We start from the raw sequence: 16,757 nt of genomic DNA, 5'->3' as shown, positions 1-16,757 counted from the left end.
AGGAGAAGTGGCAAGCTGGTGGAGACAGTTACGCTTTGAGCAATTCTCATTGGGGAGACTTTGGCTTTTGATATTCAGGTGTATTGAATTTCATACCAGGTAAATCATGGCAAACCTGATGGTATTGGCCTCTCTCAGCAGTGTAATATGCCACATCACACTACAGCAAATGTTTAGAAATGAGAAAATGTCTCAGTTTTAACCATGAAGTCTATTGCTGCTTATGTTCTAGAGAAGATTCAAATGTGTCGATTGGTTCTTTGCTTTTCCTTTTGTATATGTGTCAGGTCAAAAATCGTAACTATACCCATCATACATAGTCTAGTCATCCAATCATTTCCAGTAGTACTCATCTTCAACAGGCTTGAGAAAGTTATTGTTACATCCTGGACTGGTTGCCAGACAATAGTCGGGCACATAGGGCAACAAACATCATATATTGCATGATGCTCCCAAACGTGACCATGACCAATCATACAAAACAGTTGGCCATTTGGTGAGTCGGTGTGAGTCCGTATCACGTTCTAAGGATCTCTATAAAATATGTTCATCTTAATCGGTTTTAGTTTATGAAGAGAGTAAGACACAGCTTGTTACAGAAAGAGGAGGTGGGTGATAATAAAGATGAAAAATGAGTATATACAGTATGGAAATGTTCCCATTGTTCCCATTGGTATGTATGCCACACGCGTAAATTTCTAGCACAAGTTTCCCAATTTCATCTGCAGGTACATATGGAATAAATATGGTTTAGTTATGTTGTAAAACAATATGTGCTCCATATGTACCTTCTTTTGGTGGCTTGGTGGTGGACAAGTGTGTCCTGCTTGCCCACAACCCTTGAATACTTCTGTGCCATTTCATTGGATATTAAGTGCAATGCAACTATGATTTTGTATCGCCGCAAAATCAGTGGCTGAGACTCTGTTACTTGTGAAATGTTGTTATAGGAACTTGAGAACTGTGCAAATGTTTAGTGGATTTCTGCCAGATCGCTTGTGTGGCAGCCCTTACATTTATACATGTTGTCTTGGATATCTTACGCTTACAATACATATTACACTCGATTTACATATTTACTACAGCTGTTAATCACGTGTGGTGAGAAATCATCAACATAATCGATGTCTTCACACAAGAGCATACAACATTAATGAACCTAAAACGATAACATTATGACCGACACTCTAAGCAATTGTGTCATTTCCGAAGTGTGTATCAAACTGGTAGCCCTTTGTGTTATTCAGTACCAATGAAGTAGCTCTCAGTTTCAAAAAGGTTTGTGATCTCTGCTATATGTAATGAGTCTATGCTGCCCCTACCAATATTCATGAAAGACTATACCACTGTTTGATTTATTTCCGCTCAATCTTTGCACAGTTGCGAATCACCTCATTTCTTCTATGCTGTGCTTTACGAGTGAAGGAAAACATGAAGAGTGCCAGTGTTTAAAAACGTTACGCCATTTTTAATCCAAAGAATGACAAATTTATCATGTTGTCTATGATCTTTTATTCCCAAAGACAACAGTTGTCAATCAGCATCTCACTTGGGGTTTACTTCTTTCCTATCTGAAGCAGCAGCTCCATCAACTCTTTCCCACTGCCTCCAGGAGACAGGCAGCCCATACAGACATCACTCAGATGCTGTCATGGGCTCGTGTTGGCTTTTAGAGTGGATGTGTGTGTGTGCCTGTGTCTATGCGCATGCTGGAGAATGACAAAGATGTGATCTGGATGTTTCAAGCACACATCTGCTGCATCTCTCACTGGCTGATAAATTCTCACTCGGCTCAGAGTTTATTCATTTGGCGTTTTTGTGAGGCAAACAGATGAATAGAGATAAGAAGACTGATTAGAAGAGCAGCTTCAAAAGGAAAATAGAAAAAGGCTGTAGCCAACGTGACCCTTCCCGCTTTGAGGCAGCTTTCTAGGCTTGAGAGCTGACCAAACTTACAATCCCTTACAATTTGTATGTGGGGCTATTCTCTATCGCTACATAAATAACCCCAGCTATGCATGGTTTGTATGAGTGTGATAAGATTTCTGTATTTTGAAAAGCATATTATAGTCCCAGTTTCAAACCCAGCTTGGCCAAATTAGCATAACAAGTGAACACAACATGCGTCGGAGACAGTTTAGAACGAGGAGCCGAGCCAAATGGAATTCAATGCTGCATAAACACGCAGAAAGATAAGAACTATGGCTTGTCTCCATGCTCAAGTTGCCCCAGCAGGGCTTCTCTTCCTTAAGTTTAAAGAGTGTGAGAGCGTAAAAAAGCTATAAAACACATGGGCAGAGTCATCCCACGAGACAGCAGTAGCGGCCTCCCTCAGGAGTCAGGCATCGCATGCTATAATATTATGCGAAAAGTATATTGTATGCTGATAACTCGCGAAAGAATAGTCCATGTTGCCCTCTAGAAATGTACATGATCATGTTCCCACTGGCCACAAAAGGGCACATGACCAGATTTTAAATTAATTTGAAAATTCACTTTGCTTTGATAGTCAAACAAACAAAACACTACAAAATCACAGACAGGTTAGAACTGTAGCATCTAAAATAATAGGGTCTCTTTTCCCTGCACATTATTTTTTGCAAGGAGCAATGAGCTTGGATATGTACATTTGCGATGTTTAAAAAAAAAAAAAAAAAGGAAATTTATTGAGAATAAATTGTATTAACACACACTGAAAATTGTCCTTCAAAAGCTGATTTCTTTTTTGCTGGTAATCCATACTCAAATATCCGTAATTTGATAACTATTTTGTCCTGAGATTTTTTTTTTTTTTTGACAAATCTACTCAACAGGCCATCACAATTCTTCATGTGAAGCAAAAAGGGCTAAGCACATATTTTGTTATATTAGGCAATGCATAATTTTTTATTGACCCATTGGCTGTAACACCTTATATGTTTTTATGTATAATTTTAAAAATAGTATTTGATCTTGTGACATTTAAAATAAAAGGAAACGAAATGTTACATTAGCAGGGCAAAGTTAAATGTTTGAAGTATCTTTTTTTTTTTTTAATTGCGTACCTGATTATTTGCTCGATTATGGAATGTAGTCTGCTCAGGGGAGTGAACAGAATAAGAATGCCATTGTGTGGTATTACTATGCATGTGACAATAAACTTTTGTGATTTTTTTTTTTTTTATCTGCATGTTTACTTAATTTTAATCCACTTTAAAAGGGTGTTTCAATCATTTTGCTTGGACATTTTGTCTTGTAAAAGGCCATTCATGCATGAATGTTATTGAAGTACCACCTAGTGCTCTTTTTTTTAAACAAATCAAAACAAAATATGGTCTTCCTATAAAACAGGAAGAACTCTTTGTGTAATATTGTTTAACACAAAAGAGCAGCCAAACACCCTCACTGGGCTGCCATAGTTCAACATCAATAACAAGCCTGCTGAATTTCCAAAGGGTCAGCTTGTTGCTACAAATGTTAGAGTACAGATTGAATCAAATATAAATGTAATCAATTAATGCCACCATTCACATAACAGTAGCCGTTTAAAGAAGAAAAATGTTTCTCACAGGTTAGTTGTAGATTTATGGTGCCTCCATTTGATGCACTTTTTTATTATGTGAAGAGATTTCACAAGAGAAATAACTACATGATGTGTTCAATGTTCATACACAAGACATTCATGCACAATGAAACCAAGGCAAGCACACTGTCTTTATGTGTGTGTGGATAATGAGCACTTTGCTCTAAATTTAACAACTCAAAGTACGGGAGAGCGCGTTAAAAAAACAAAAACAAACGTCAGCAGTACCCTAGAGGCTGAAGTAACAGTTGAGCCTCTGTTGTGTAGCGATGTGATGGCCTGCTGGGTGTGTCTGTCTCCATCCTCTTCCCTGCCAGGGCCCCTCAGTCTGACTTTATAGACAGTTTCCTGTCCATTTCTATAGAACCCGGTCACAAAGTTGCAAAGGTCCTTCCTTAGGAAAGGTCAAAGTTAGCGTTGAGATCTCAACCTTGGTAATATTTGGTCTCTCAGACTCGTTATTTACATTATGTAAGTATATAAATGGACAAGTTTACATAATGTGTGTAAATGTATATGTGTACATTGTAATACTGTATATGTGTGTACAGTACTGTATGTAATACTTTATGTAGTACATTACATATGTATTGAAAACATCAGAAGACATTGGTGACACGGCATGTGAATGGATAGACCAGAGGTGTCGCTTTTTACTCATTTTAGCACAGGGGCCACAGAGACGAGAATCTATTCAGAAGTAGGAAACACCAGAACATTCATGGCGTATAACTTAAAAAAAGTTATACCTATATTGGTACCTATATTTTTTAAAAAACACATAAAAAAAAACAAAGATAAATATAACAATTTCCTTTTTGGTCCCCCACATATCCAAACATTTAAATTGCATAAAATGAAGGGTAATGGTCAATGCTTTTTGCATTTATTCATAAATACACATTTTGTATAGAACATGTATAAACTAACTACTATGAACAACTAACTATAAATATATAACTAAACAAACAAATAAACAAATAGCCAATGGCAGGAAAAAGGCCCTCCCAATCAAAATATCAAATGTTTGTAGCACTTAGAAAAAAATAAATACAGTGAGGTGAAATTGAATAGAAGGTTACTTTCACGTCTCATTTTTCACATTGGTTGGAACTCACGCAGTGCTAAACATAACATTTGACAACTCCCAAAGAAGTCACGGGCTCGTATCGAATATGGAAGTGCTGTGTGGTAACTATTGAGCTGTAAAGTAAATTTAAAAAGAATTATAGGACTGATTGCTTGTAATACAACCTGAACAAAAACAGAATGTCTTACATAAACCAAGAAAGCGACCCCCGTCCATTGTTAATCTTGTTGGGGTGATTGAAGGATTTTACCTACCCTGAGCACTAGGACTACGAAGCTAGATGCTAATGCTAATGTGAAGTGTACCACTTTCTGTCACTTCAGCAATCAGCAAGCTACTTAGCACAAGTGATACAAAGCAGCACATAGCGCGTGCTATCATGCATGAATTAATTCTTGTTTTTCATTTTTTTTCTTTTAAATAACATTCATGAATAGGGAGAACGACAACACTTTGCCCATATGAGCTTAATGTCCAGGCGTCGGGTGGTTCTTAGCTACCTATTTTGCATACCTTTGGGTGGGTACCAGAATGCTTTGCACAATGCTTTTATTGAAGTTATTAAATTGCTTTAGGTTGTGTGTAAATTCATTACAGCCAGGTCAATTATGCTCAGAAGTTGAAATCCACTCCTCATTGGTGTCCGCATTTTGTAGGAGTGTTCCTTGAGCTGACTGACAGATTGCCTGGTGAGTCAGGTGAGAATAATACTACTTTTTACTTTCTTTTTTCCTTTTTTTGTGGGTCAAAGGGGAGGATGTTCTCTGAGTCAATCACACACGAGCTGTTGAAAGAGATCGGTAAAGAGAAAAGAAAGCTTTGGGATCCTCTTACCTTTTGCGATAAATTGAAACTTCGAGTGTAAACTCTGCTTTTTAATCATGTAGTTGCTTTTTGGTCAGCTAAATTGTTTGCTTGACTCTAGTTATACGTCCGAGCGCCTACTTGTAGGGCAACTCAGGCTCACCGTGATCCCAACCACGTACAGCCAAGACATGAAAAGAGAAGGCATAACAGTAAAGTGCAGTTACTGTATGAGGTTTAATAATTTAAGATTTAAGTAAGTGTGTGTACTGCAGTAATATTTGTCTTAAATATGAAAAGTATAAATACTTTTCATATTTAAAACATTCAGGTAGGTTTTGTGTGTGTGTGTGGGGGGGGGGGATGCTACTTCACGGTTTGTCACTTATCACAGGGTTTTTTGTACGCATTATGAGGGATTACTGTACATTTGTTGATTTTTTTTTTTTTTTTTATTAAAGCACATGTTTTCTAGACATCCAACATGGACCACTGACTAGTAATGTCAATCCGCATTGCATAAGCATGATCAGACCTGCTGACTTATGCATTGCCCTCGCAAGCATATACAGAATAAGTAAAAGAAAAGAAAAAACGAACAACAACCTTTCTGAAAAACATAATGGAATACAAGAAACATAACGTGAATGCTTAACAAAAGGAGAAAGTAATATCTTTTTAAAATTCAGGCATCATGGCTATGTTGCCTGTGTGGTGCATATTTGTGAGAGGGAGTACCAAAATTAAATTAAACAAAACGGTAAAGTGTCCAGCAGCGCACTAGCAAACACTATCAGGATGAAGAGCAAAAATAAGTAAGCTTTGTAAACAACAAAACCTATTTAGGATTTTGCAATGATTATCATTCAATATGGCGGGAAAAAAACTTGGGAAAATTTGATTCAGAAGACTGATGATGCCGTATGTATACACAAGAGGATTGACTGTGCGATGCCATTAAATCTTACCTTCGAAACAAAGACAATCGCTATTGACTTCTAGCAGAGAATCACAATGCATGAAGGAAAAACAATTTCTGTTCTCAACTCACATTTATTTATTCCTTGCTCAAGGCAAAGAGCATCTTACTTTAATTTATGGGTGTTCCATGAGGTGCCCACTCACAATTCAGCAGAACAAGGCTGAAGAGATAGGCAATAAGAATGCAGTTTCCAATTCCCTTTTTAAAGTATGCTATGAATATTCATAAATAAAGGATGATTGGATTCTGATTCAATTTGGTGAGCCTTTCTAACCACAAATATCGAGCTAAGAATCTCATTACCTGCATGGGGAAGGTGATATTGAATACATATAATTCATATAATGTAGCATGCACCCCAATTTAAAGTGGCAAATATTTCCTCTGCCCACATCCTTACACATGAATATTCTATCACACTATAACATCCCCATATTACATACTGTGCCTTGTTGTATTATGCTGCTTTGGTCATTTTTATTGCTTTACATAAAATTGGGCTCTTTCAGCTCAATAATTTATACATTTTTACACTTTCTCTGGAGGTACTTTAACAGACTTATAGTGAAGAATCAAACATGAACCTGCTAATAAACTCAAAAGACATCAGCAGCGAATCCGTGTCCAACATCTGCATCTAAAATAAGCAAACATGCAGCTTAGAAACGATAACAGGTTCAAAGAGTGACAAGGGTGAAAATGAACAGGAAGCTTCTTTCACCCCATGGTATTAAGTGTAGGCGAGTATGGGACTGAACTTCTTAGCTGTGATACACACTTCCATATGTGCAATCTTGAGTTGTGTGAGAACAGCAGGGTGTTAAGACAAAGTGGATGTAAATGTGTAAATGCAAAAGGAGGTATTTGAAATATCTATCACTCCTGGCGCAAAGTGTGATCAGTGCCTTCTACGCACTAATAGACGCTTATTGCAATGACACGTTTAAATAAGGAACACATACAGCCGTTAATGCTTACACAGCTTTCGTGCCTGCGAAAGTTGCATTTCCTCTCCTGACACTAAAACAGCGCTCTAACTTACATTCAGCAATACCTTCATCATTTAACGTGCTCCTTCTTCTTATAAAAATACAAAATGCTCTTTCTGAGACTTTGCCGAACATAAATTATTTTTATGGTAGTCTCTGATAGACTGACATTTTTAACCTAATATTGTCATGGCAAAACATAGCATTTATAGTATATACTTTGTTTTAAATACATTAATTCACGTTCTGGTGCTGTTTTTAAAGCTATACAACCCTTCATTAACAGAGCAAAGTCTGCAATACATGATAATATTTTCTTTAGCGGACATACCCATAGCAGTGACTAAATTTTCAACTTGTAAATGTGAATCTCTCCCATTCCTGCATTATCTTTATATGAATGAAACATATGAGGAAGATTTTGTTCTGTTTAGTCGATCATTTTAAGCATTTGTGAGAAGCACATGTATGTTTGCGACATTTATGTGCTTTTCAAATCGACAAACCAAAATTCTGCTTGTGAGTTGTCGAATGTGGATTGAATGTGGAATCGACGGGCATGCACGTTTATTTTTTAGATAAACATCACACTGTTGCATGACGTTCATATACACAGGACCTTAGTTCACATGTCTAAAATTTGTCTTCCCTCCACAAGAAGGCAGTGTTTCTCTCTCCATTTAAAATTGGAATTGAAAGAGAGAAAACAAGAATTTATCTGAGATTCTAATGTGTTTATTTAACACGTGGGGAAACAAAAGACGACCCTAATTTGTTCCCCTTAAGCTTGTTTTCACGTGTTCTGGGGAGGACCATCTTCTATTGGCCACTCTTTGCCTACTGCTGCTTTAGTGATGTAGAAGAAGAAGCAGAAGAATGAAGTTTTATAGTCAAGTGATCATAAGATCAAGAGAAACACATTTGAGTCGTATATTGTTTCCCAAATTAGAAAAATCATAGAGTAGATTGTTGTTTTTCATTTTTTCAATTTCAAACGATAAACGGAAGACACCCGTGATTCCATTCAATGGAGACAGCAACACTGCCTCCCCCTGGACAAAAGAAGAATGAGCCTATGGACACATGAACACATCTGAGGACCAATGTGTGAATACAGTATCTTGCAACTGAAAAATACAAGCGCACATGCCTGTCAGACCACAAATGCACAACCAAATTTAAATGTTTTACGTATGGTAAGTCATGATAAATTGATTGACAACATCAACGAACACGTGTGGAAATCGAGGCTATATTGGTGAATCTGAAAAACAGCTGGATGTCGCAAATAGATTTGTGGAAACGAAAACCACATGATAATTGCAACCAGATTTGTGGATATGAAAAACACATGAAAATCACAAATATGGATTCAAAAAAAATGGAAACATTGCGAATATATTGGTGGATTTGAAGAACGTAAAAATCTGGTATACTGTATATTTGGGAATCTCAAAAACACTCATGAAAATCACGAATCAAGAGAAACATGACAGATGTATGGTGTCACCCACCAGACAGGAATACTAACCGTGAAGTCCCAGAAAGCTTCACTTCAAGCTGCAAACACTGTAGTTCCTCTTACCTATTATATAGTTTACAATTGTCCGTTATGTGTCTCTGTCTTTATCTCGGAATGGGGTCTTGTATTTTATTATTTGTTACCCATCAGTCTGGTTCCATGTACAAAGGCAGACTGTCATTGAAAAATATGTTATCCCTATTTCAAGTGATCAGATTATATCACAGAGAAAAGTAACGCATAAGATGAGACGCTGCTGTAGAACCCGGATGTTTTTGAATGATGCGTGACTTTTTAACGTTAAAGGCATCACAGCAATAATACGTGAACAGGAAACTGGATTGCAATTAACAACTAATAAGTCAACCAGCATGCTGGAATGAATGTGCAACCTTGGAGGTTCTCATGCAGTTTGATTCATTGCTCCCCATTCCTCACATCATTATGAACCATTGTATTACTCCAACTAATGACTAAGGTCTACATTCAACGGCAATAAGCAAGGAGCCTGATTGCAGATATTATTTTAATCAAATGTATTTGCTCTGGAACTATTTGCTCAACTGATATGCTTGGCTAAGCCCAGCTATGCATGAGAATCAAGATCAGCGAGAGTTTGCACTTACGATATCCCGGAGACCCTGCTCCTTTGCACAAAATGTAATCTGCCTGCAATCATGAATGACACCACTGTTTACTGCTCTGCCACAGCCATCCCATAGTAACACTTGACAGTGACAGACAGTGGCAGGCACAGGCGCCACACAATCAAGGTGGTGGAGTGTGGCTTTCCGCTGATGGAAAGGCTTGTAGTGTTTACGGGACGTATTCCGATGGCTTTTCAGAGTGGATGGAGAAAGCTCTCAGACACATCTGTCTGGAAGGTTCACTCTCACCCTAAATTAATTGAACGTCACTCAAAGAGAAGGCGAAATAGCGAGAGGGAAAATGAGTTAGACTTAGACCCTTGTCTTAATGCAATAGTGGTCACAGCATCCACACTCAATTTAGACTAAGCTTAATTTGTAGCTACGTTAACTTAATACAATTAGGGCGCTTCTGATACCACGCGGCAACTTTCAGCTCCAAACTCAAACTCTGACATGAGGACAATGTCTGCAAACATTTTGAGTTACACAGTTTCCAAAATCAGGAACGCAACCAGCAGGAGGAATGAACTGTACTTCAATCCAGAAGGCTAGCACTTGAGCCTAAAGAGACATGTATATATCCCTCCATTTTCTATAGCCGCTTCTCCTCACTAAGGTCACTGGCTTGCTGCCTATGCTAGCTGTCCACAAGCGGTAGGCAGGGGACACCCTGAACTGGTTGCCAGCCAACTGCAGGGCACACGGGGACGGACAACCATTACGCACCCAATCACACCTAAGGACAATTTCGTGTGTCCAATGCATCCACAGTACAATGCATGTTTTTTTGGAATGTGGGAGGAAGCTGGAGTGCTTGGAAAGAACATGCACAGGCATGGGGAGAACATGCAAACCCCAAACAGAGAGGTGGGAGCAAGCTGGAATTGAACTCAGGAATCTGAACTGTGAGGCGAATGTGCGAACCACTCGTCCATCGTGCCGCAACCCCTTACTAATTGCAGTAAACAATACTGCTCTTTGAGGCTGTAAATTTATCGACAGCACCAAATACAAAATTCTTTGTAGTGCATGAAAGGTCAAATGGACAGCTAGAAAGATTTTTTTTACCTTCCATCTCCATTGTGGACTTGCCCATTTCTTTTTCTTCTGTCTTTGCAGCATCTAGTTCACCTTCTGCTGGGGGGGGGGACCGAACAAAGATAGCATTTAGCACTAGCAAGATTGACGAGTGATTAAATTTAGTATGAATAGTTCCTGGTGACAATTTTTTGTATGTTTGAACTTCATTTAAATTGTGGTGTCTGGTTTTATTTATAACTCTGGTTACCCTAAAGTTAATGGTGACCCTCAAGTTACCAATAGTTTACATTAAACCCTTAAATTGTCCGTGGGTAAACAGGTTCCAACTCACCTGCTACCCTGATTAGAACATGCACTAGATGCAGTAACATGTACGGATGGATGCAAGCAGTGGTCTTTACCTTTGTCTTCATTCTCATCCTTGGTTTCAGTTACTGCTTCTTGATGTTCATTTTGTTCAGTTCCAATATCATCACATTTGCCTTGACTGTTATTTTCATCTTCGTCTGCATTCAGCTCTTCAAGGTCCAAATCTTCATCTTGACCAGAGGGGAAAAAAACCCCCCAAAAAAACAGAAAAACACATGAAAGTTGTAGAAGGATAAATTCAGACGCAAATTAATATTTCAAGCATGTCAAGTCTTCAAATAATCATGTTATATTTCCAATGTATGTTTCAAACTATATGCATGGCATTGTGTATTTATTATATTGTGTATTTAAGGACTGGAAACACTGTAGCTAACTAAAAAAGGATCTTAATGACGTCTGTGCCTGGAGATTTTTTTTTCCCATTGCAGCCATGAGGTCTGTCAGTCTGCTGTTATTGTTTTATGTATTTTTCTCGTTGTTGCACCTACCGTTCAGATCGTGTTTCTTAAGAAGGTTAATTTCAGATTTAATACCTTGGACAGCAAGCCAGGGATACATTTAACATGGCGCACTTATCGAAAATCTACAATATTCATGTTAGGAGACACGGCATCTGCTCCATCTGTCAAAATTTTGTCAATGGAATAGGATTTACATAAGATAAGAAGAGATTCAAGGCACTGCTCCCCGAATGTTAATGATGCAGGGAGTTAAAAAAAACAAAACAAAAAACGTTCATATTCAGACAAAAGAAATAATTCCTGCTCACAGTTCACTGTTGTCTTATTATAAGACAAATACAACAAGCAGACTAAATAAATTCAGGAGAGCCTGTTTTAGAAGCTGCTGGACCATGTTTATTTGAAACCTGCTCATTAACATAAACACATAGAAATGGACTTTGTTTGCAAGAGTATCATACCTGGGTTCTGACTCTCCATAACCACGTCTTCAACTGCTTCCACATCTAGGAACAAGGAGTTCAAACAAGAGAAAATATTTACGCCCAGAGTCAAAATGACTCGCATTTCGATATCACCTAAAACAGGTCTTTCATTCCATTGCTTTATGCCGCTTTGTCTTTGTACTGCAGTGTGAGAGCAATGGAACCACAAAGGCATGCATAAATTAAGTGACAAAAAGAAAGGGGAAAATAATGTCACTTCCAAAGCCATACATAATTGAAAGATTTCTTTGTTTCCATGTGGTTGTGATAAGAGAAGTTTTTTTTGGTGCAGTGCTGGCATGTGGGATGGAAAGACTGAAGTGGAGCAAGTAGTACATTCAATTTTTGATGACAAATGACACCAAGAAACAGTGGAAGAGCCATGGGGCTGTGAGCATGTTAATGAGCCGTAAAGTGACATTACCATTGTCAGCCTTGTTTTCCTCACCTGCTACTTCTTTTCCTAGAAAGGATAGCAAATGTTCATCACTTCAACATGAGAACGGGAAGCAAATATCATGCAAAACAAACATACGTTGAATGGCAACATTTTCTACTCATAAATGATTTATACCTAACCTTGAAATAAATCATGAACCCTCCATTTTAGCCAGTGTTTCTGTCATCTTGGGGCCGAATACATGGGACCCTTTTTGACTCATTGACATCGCAAAATGACAGTGTTCTTTTGAAAAAGACTTTAAACACAAATTTTGGAGGAGAAAATACACATATCATTCATTTTAGTCATCATGAAGAGAGGAACATGTGGGATTGTCATTGTATGTGTGCTACACAACAGAAGGATATTCTGAAAGCTTCGCTAGTTCTGTTTCTTTTCAGTGACCAGAGGAGGCACAGTACTCCATTGAGCCAAATTCTCATTCAACTATAGCTCCTGCATTAAAAACAACACACTTTTGGATAAGACCAAGAGAAAGTGTGGTTAACTATAGCTCCATGCAGATCATTTGGACCATGCTGTCATCTGAAAATCTTTGCAATGAAAATTGGTCTAAATGTATCCATGTCCACTTTCAAGTTTTTTGTTAACCTGAAAAAAAAAACAAAACAACTGACTCATTCAATCAAAAATGTCTTTTCAAGACATGACTTATAATTAGGTGATTTTTTTTTTCCAAGTGTAAAGGATGGTCTGAAAATGGCTCCTACTGTCTAACTTAAATTACTTATATGTGTTTCTATTTATAATATACTCTCACTCCATCACCATTCAAGTGTATGTACTGTAAATGCATTATTATTTCATCTATCCATCCATCTATGCATCCATTTTCCTTCAAAGGCTTTCCTGTTCAGGGTCACTGAAGCCGGAGCTTAACACAGCTGAATTCAGACTCCAGGCAGACTAAAACGAAGACGATCTCAGGGCACATAGAGGTAGAGGGACAGATAACCGTTACTACTCGCATTCACACATCACAATGCCTGCATGGAAGACAGGGGTGTTAGTAGTAGTATACTGCACATATTTGACCAAAGGATTTAATCAATTTTTTTGTTTTGTTTTGTTTTCAAGTTATTGAAGTGTGTAGAAGCCAAGTCATGCTGCTCCCGGGTTTGTGACCATTCTTGGGTCATTGTCACAGTATTTCAGCAAAGGGATGTATGTCATACTCTTGGTAGTGTAACACCTAAGTGATTGTGCCATGTTGAACTTTGACATGTTATCACCACCTGTGTGAGATTTCAGCTTCCTAGTGTCTTCTTTCTATCCTTTCCATTTGATGCCTTATATCTTTGATGTAAATATAATATAATTGGAAAAATCCCCACACATGGGTTACAAAGGCCTGTATCATGCAAATTCAACCTTTTGGAACTTTTAATCATCTTCGAATGCTAGCTATTTTTTGAACATAACGACCCCAAAGTGGTGTTTTTTTTCCATTCACGCACATCTGAGCTTTTCTGCTCATTGCTGCACTCTTGGTATCAGCCGCACCCGATAAGACAAAACGACAGGTTCCTCATTTTGGACGTCACTAATTAAATACTGCCACGCTGCAGTTTGACTTCAAAAAAAAAAAAGGGGGGGGGGGTGTTGGCAATATGGCTGGCATTAACTATGGAGAGTTCCTCTGTTATTCATAGACAACAACTCCAGGAGCCGTTTTTACATTTTCTTTTTAACATTTTCTTTGGTTATACTTCTATCGTTGCAGCCAGGCCATCAACTCCAACTGCAGTGGAAATTTCATCCCAGGAGTTGACTGGTAATAGTTCATCTTTGTAGTGACCTGAATTTTAATCATAAGGCTAGACATATTTGCACACTTCCCTGCACAGCTTCTCTTCAACGTGATACGTTGTTTTATTTATTTATTTTTCTTTTAACATCGATTGTGTGGAATCCAATCGGAGCCAATTGAGTACGTCATCATTCAAAATTTTCACAATTTTAACGTGACTTATATGTTATTTACATCTGTTGTATTTGCAATGGCACATGTGGAAGAGTGTTTAGCACCTCCGCCTCACAGTTCAGAGTCCTGAGTGCAAATCCAGCTCGCTGCAGCCTTCCTGTGAGGAGTTTGCATGTTCTCCCCAAGCCGACGTGGTTTCTCTCCGGGCACTCAGGCTTCCTCCTGAACTCCAAAAACATGCATTGAAGATGTATTGGACACTCTAAATTGTCTGGGTGTGATTGGCTGCGTGCCTTGCGATTGGCTGGTGATCCCTGCCTACTGCCCGAAGACTGCTGGGATAGGCACCAGCTAGCCAGCGACCCTAGTGAGGATAACTGGCTACAGATAACGAATGAATAGATGGATGTGCAGTATGTTCCGCAATGAATTATTTAAAAACTAATTACCTCATCACAGCACATATCTAAATGAACCAATCATGAGAGATTGCAGCCACATATATTTGCTTGTATTATTCCTTTCTCAACATTTTTTCATCTTCAACATTCATTCATCTTAACATTGTGATCATAAAAATGGATGGAAATCACTTTAGTTGCAGTTGGCTCTTTATGCTACCCAAATTACTGTCTGGACAAGTGAGAAGATTTGTTCAGGTAATGATTGACAACCTTCACATTTGGACTAATGATGGTCACCTTTCAGTTGTAAACATAAAATGAATGCCACTGACATCCGTTTTACACATGCACTCTGGTATACACATGCACACAGACTACAAGTAAACCAACGACAATTTGCAAAGTCTGTAAATGAAAGCCATGACACCAATAAAAGAACATGTTTCACACAATGGCTATTGTGCAGCTTCTATAATTGCTTTTTTTTAACAAGCCACACGGAGAAACCATTTTCCATATCTGCACAATTTTGCGATGCACTCAGAACAATAAAACACGTCAGCCTCTATTAAATGGGAAAAAAAAAAAGTCCAGGGCATGTTGATCTCGAGTGCCTCTGTCCATCATGTCGAATGCTGGTGACACTCAGTCGATGACAATCCTTTTTATTAATCATGACTGACATTTGGAGATGGAGCCTCAGTGAGAGGGCCAAAAGGAATACCTTAGTGGGAAAAGCAGGTAGAGATGAAGGCTGAGGTCACACTGTGCCTTGAAAACGCCTGCATGACTGTCATGATTATATATAGTGATTCCAAACAACAACGTGTCAGATGTGGAAAGAGGCCAAATGTAATTTCCCCCATATGATTTGATCATTTATATTGAGCTGATTGAGAAATACAGTGCTCAATCTGCAATGAAGAATGCTCTGCACACAAGCGGTGACAAAACATCATATGTAGGGCAGCTGTGATTTATAATGGCTCTAAGATTAGGACCATTAGAAGAACGCGTCTCCACAATGACACCTACCCACTAAACTGCAACTCACTCATGCGTTACAAACAGCAGGTGGCAGCCTTGTCACAATTCTTCTTGCCAACCGAACGCGTACTTATCCCCCCACCCCCCTTTTTTTTATATTGTGAGTGCAGGCCCAACATACTTTTTCTCAGCACTGTAGTTGTTTACCAGTGAATATGTATTTGCCCACTTTCATGAGTTCTGTGTCTTTTTTCTTTTGCAATTAATATAACGATATATGAAATGCAGATTCTTAATGATGATTTTAGTTATTATTATAGGTTCAGGGGGCAATTGCTTTTTCACATAGGTTTATATTCTTTCACCCCCTCGGTACATAACATGTTCATTTAGAAACATAATTTCAGATATCCTTGTGTGATCTCAGTGTGATATCAAAAGTGGTTTTATGAAATGAAACATACAAAAAAACCTCGCACAGAAATCAGAAAGGGGCAAATACTAATACAGTACTATTTCACAGCACTGTACATACACAATAGCTTTCATGTAAAACTTAAATCCTTGACAATTCCATTAGATCAGTGCTTCTCAATTATATTTGGCAAAACCCTCCCAAGAAAGAGAAAAGAAACGAAAGTGCATTCAAGTGCCTGGGAAAAAATAACGCCAGTCCTTATTTTATCACAATTACACTTCACATGGCAAAGACAAATCCTTTTCCCTGGGGTCTTTCGTGCCCCCCCTCGGCATTGCCTCGTGCCCCTCCTGGGGGGCCAGCCCCATTATTTGAGAAACACTGCATTAGATCATGATGATATACTTTGAAAACGCTTTGTCATTACTCCAATTGCTTTAATTAAGTGGCCACAGTTTTTTAAAACTAAATAAAACAAAAAAGAAAAACAGGCCATGAATGATTTATTCATGACGACAAAAGAGTTAAATATTACAACGACATAAATGATTTACATGTTGAAATGCTAGCTTTCCTCTGTGCCCTTCTCAAGTGGATATCCTG

General features: G+C 38.2%; 1 protein-coding gene across 4 annotated transcripts in view; it reads right to left on the bottom strand.

Annotated features, from left to right (window-relative positions):
• macrod2 (mono-ADP ribosylhydrolase 2) overlaps window positions 1-16,757 on the bottom strand; it is a 398,210-nt gene that overhangs the window by 12,413 nt on the left and 369,040 nt on the right. The window contains exons 12-15 of one of the 4 annotated variants that reach the window (XM_088421192.1): window positions 12,383-12,421; window positions 11,935-11,979; window positions 11,042-11,179; window positions 10,668-10,736 (exon numbers count right to left, since the gene is read on the bottom strand). In XM_088421192.1, coding sequence (XP_088277318.1) covers window positions 10,668-10,736; window positions 11,042-11,179; window positions 11,935-11,979; window positions 12,383-12,421 — 291 coding nt within the window. The remainder of the gene's footprint in view (window positions 1-10,667; window positions 10,737-11,041; window positions 11,180-11,934; window positions 11,980-12,382; window positions 12,422-16,757) is intronic. The other 3 variants (XM_088421193.1, XM_088421194.1, XM_088421195.1) reach the window with 3 other exon arrangements.

Source organism: Hippichthys cyanospilos, chromosome 8 (assembly GCF_059441005.1).
Source record: "Hippichthys cyanospilos isolate Australia breed blue-spotted pipefish chromosome 8, RoL_Hcya_1.0, whole genome shotgun sequence".
Classification (NCBI taxonomy): domain Eukaryota; kingdom Metazoa; phylum Chordata; class Actinopteri; order Syngnathiformes; family Syngnathidae; genus Hippichthys; species Hippichthys cyanospilos.
Note: the sequence above shows the minus strand (reverse complement) of the source record. Positions and strands in the feature narration are given on the sequence as shown.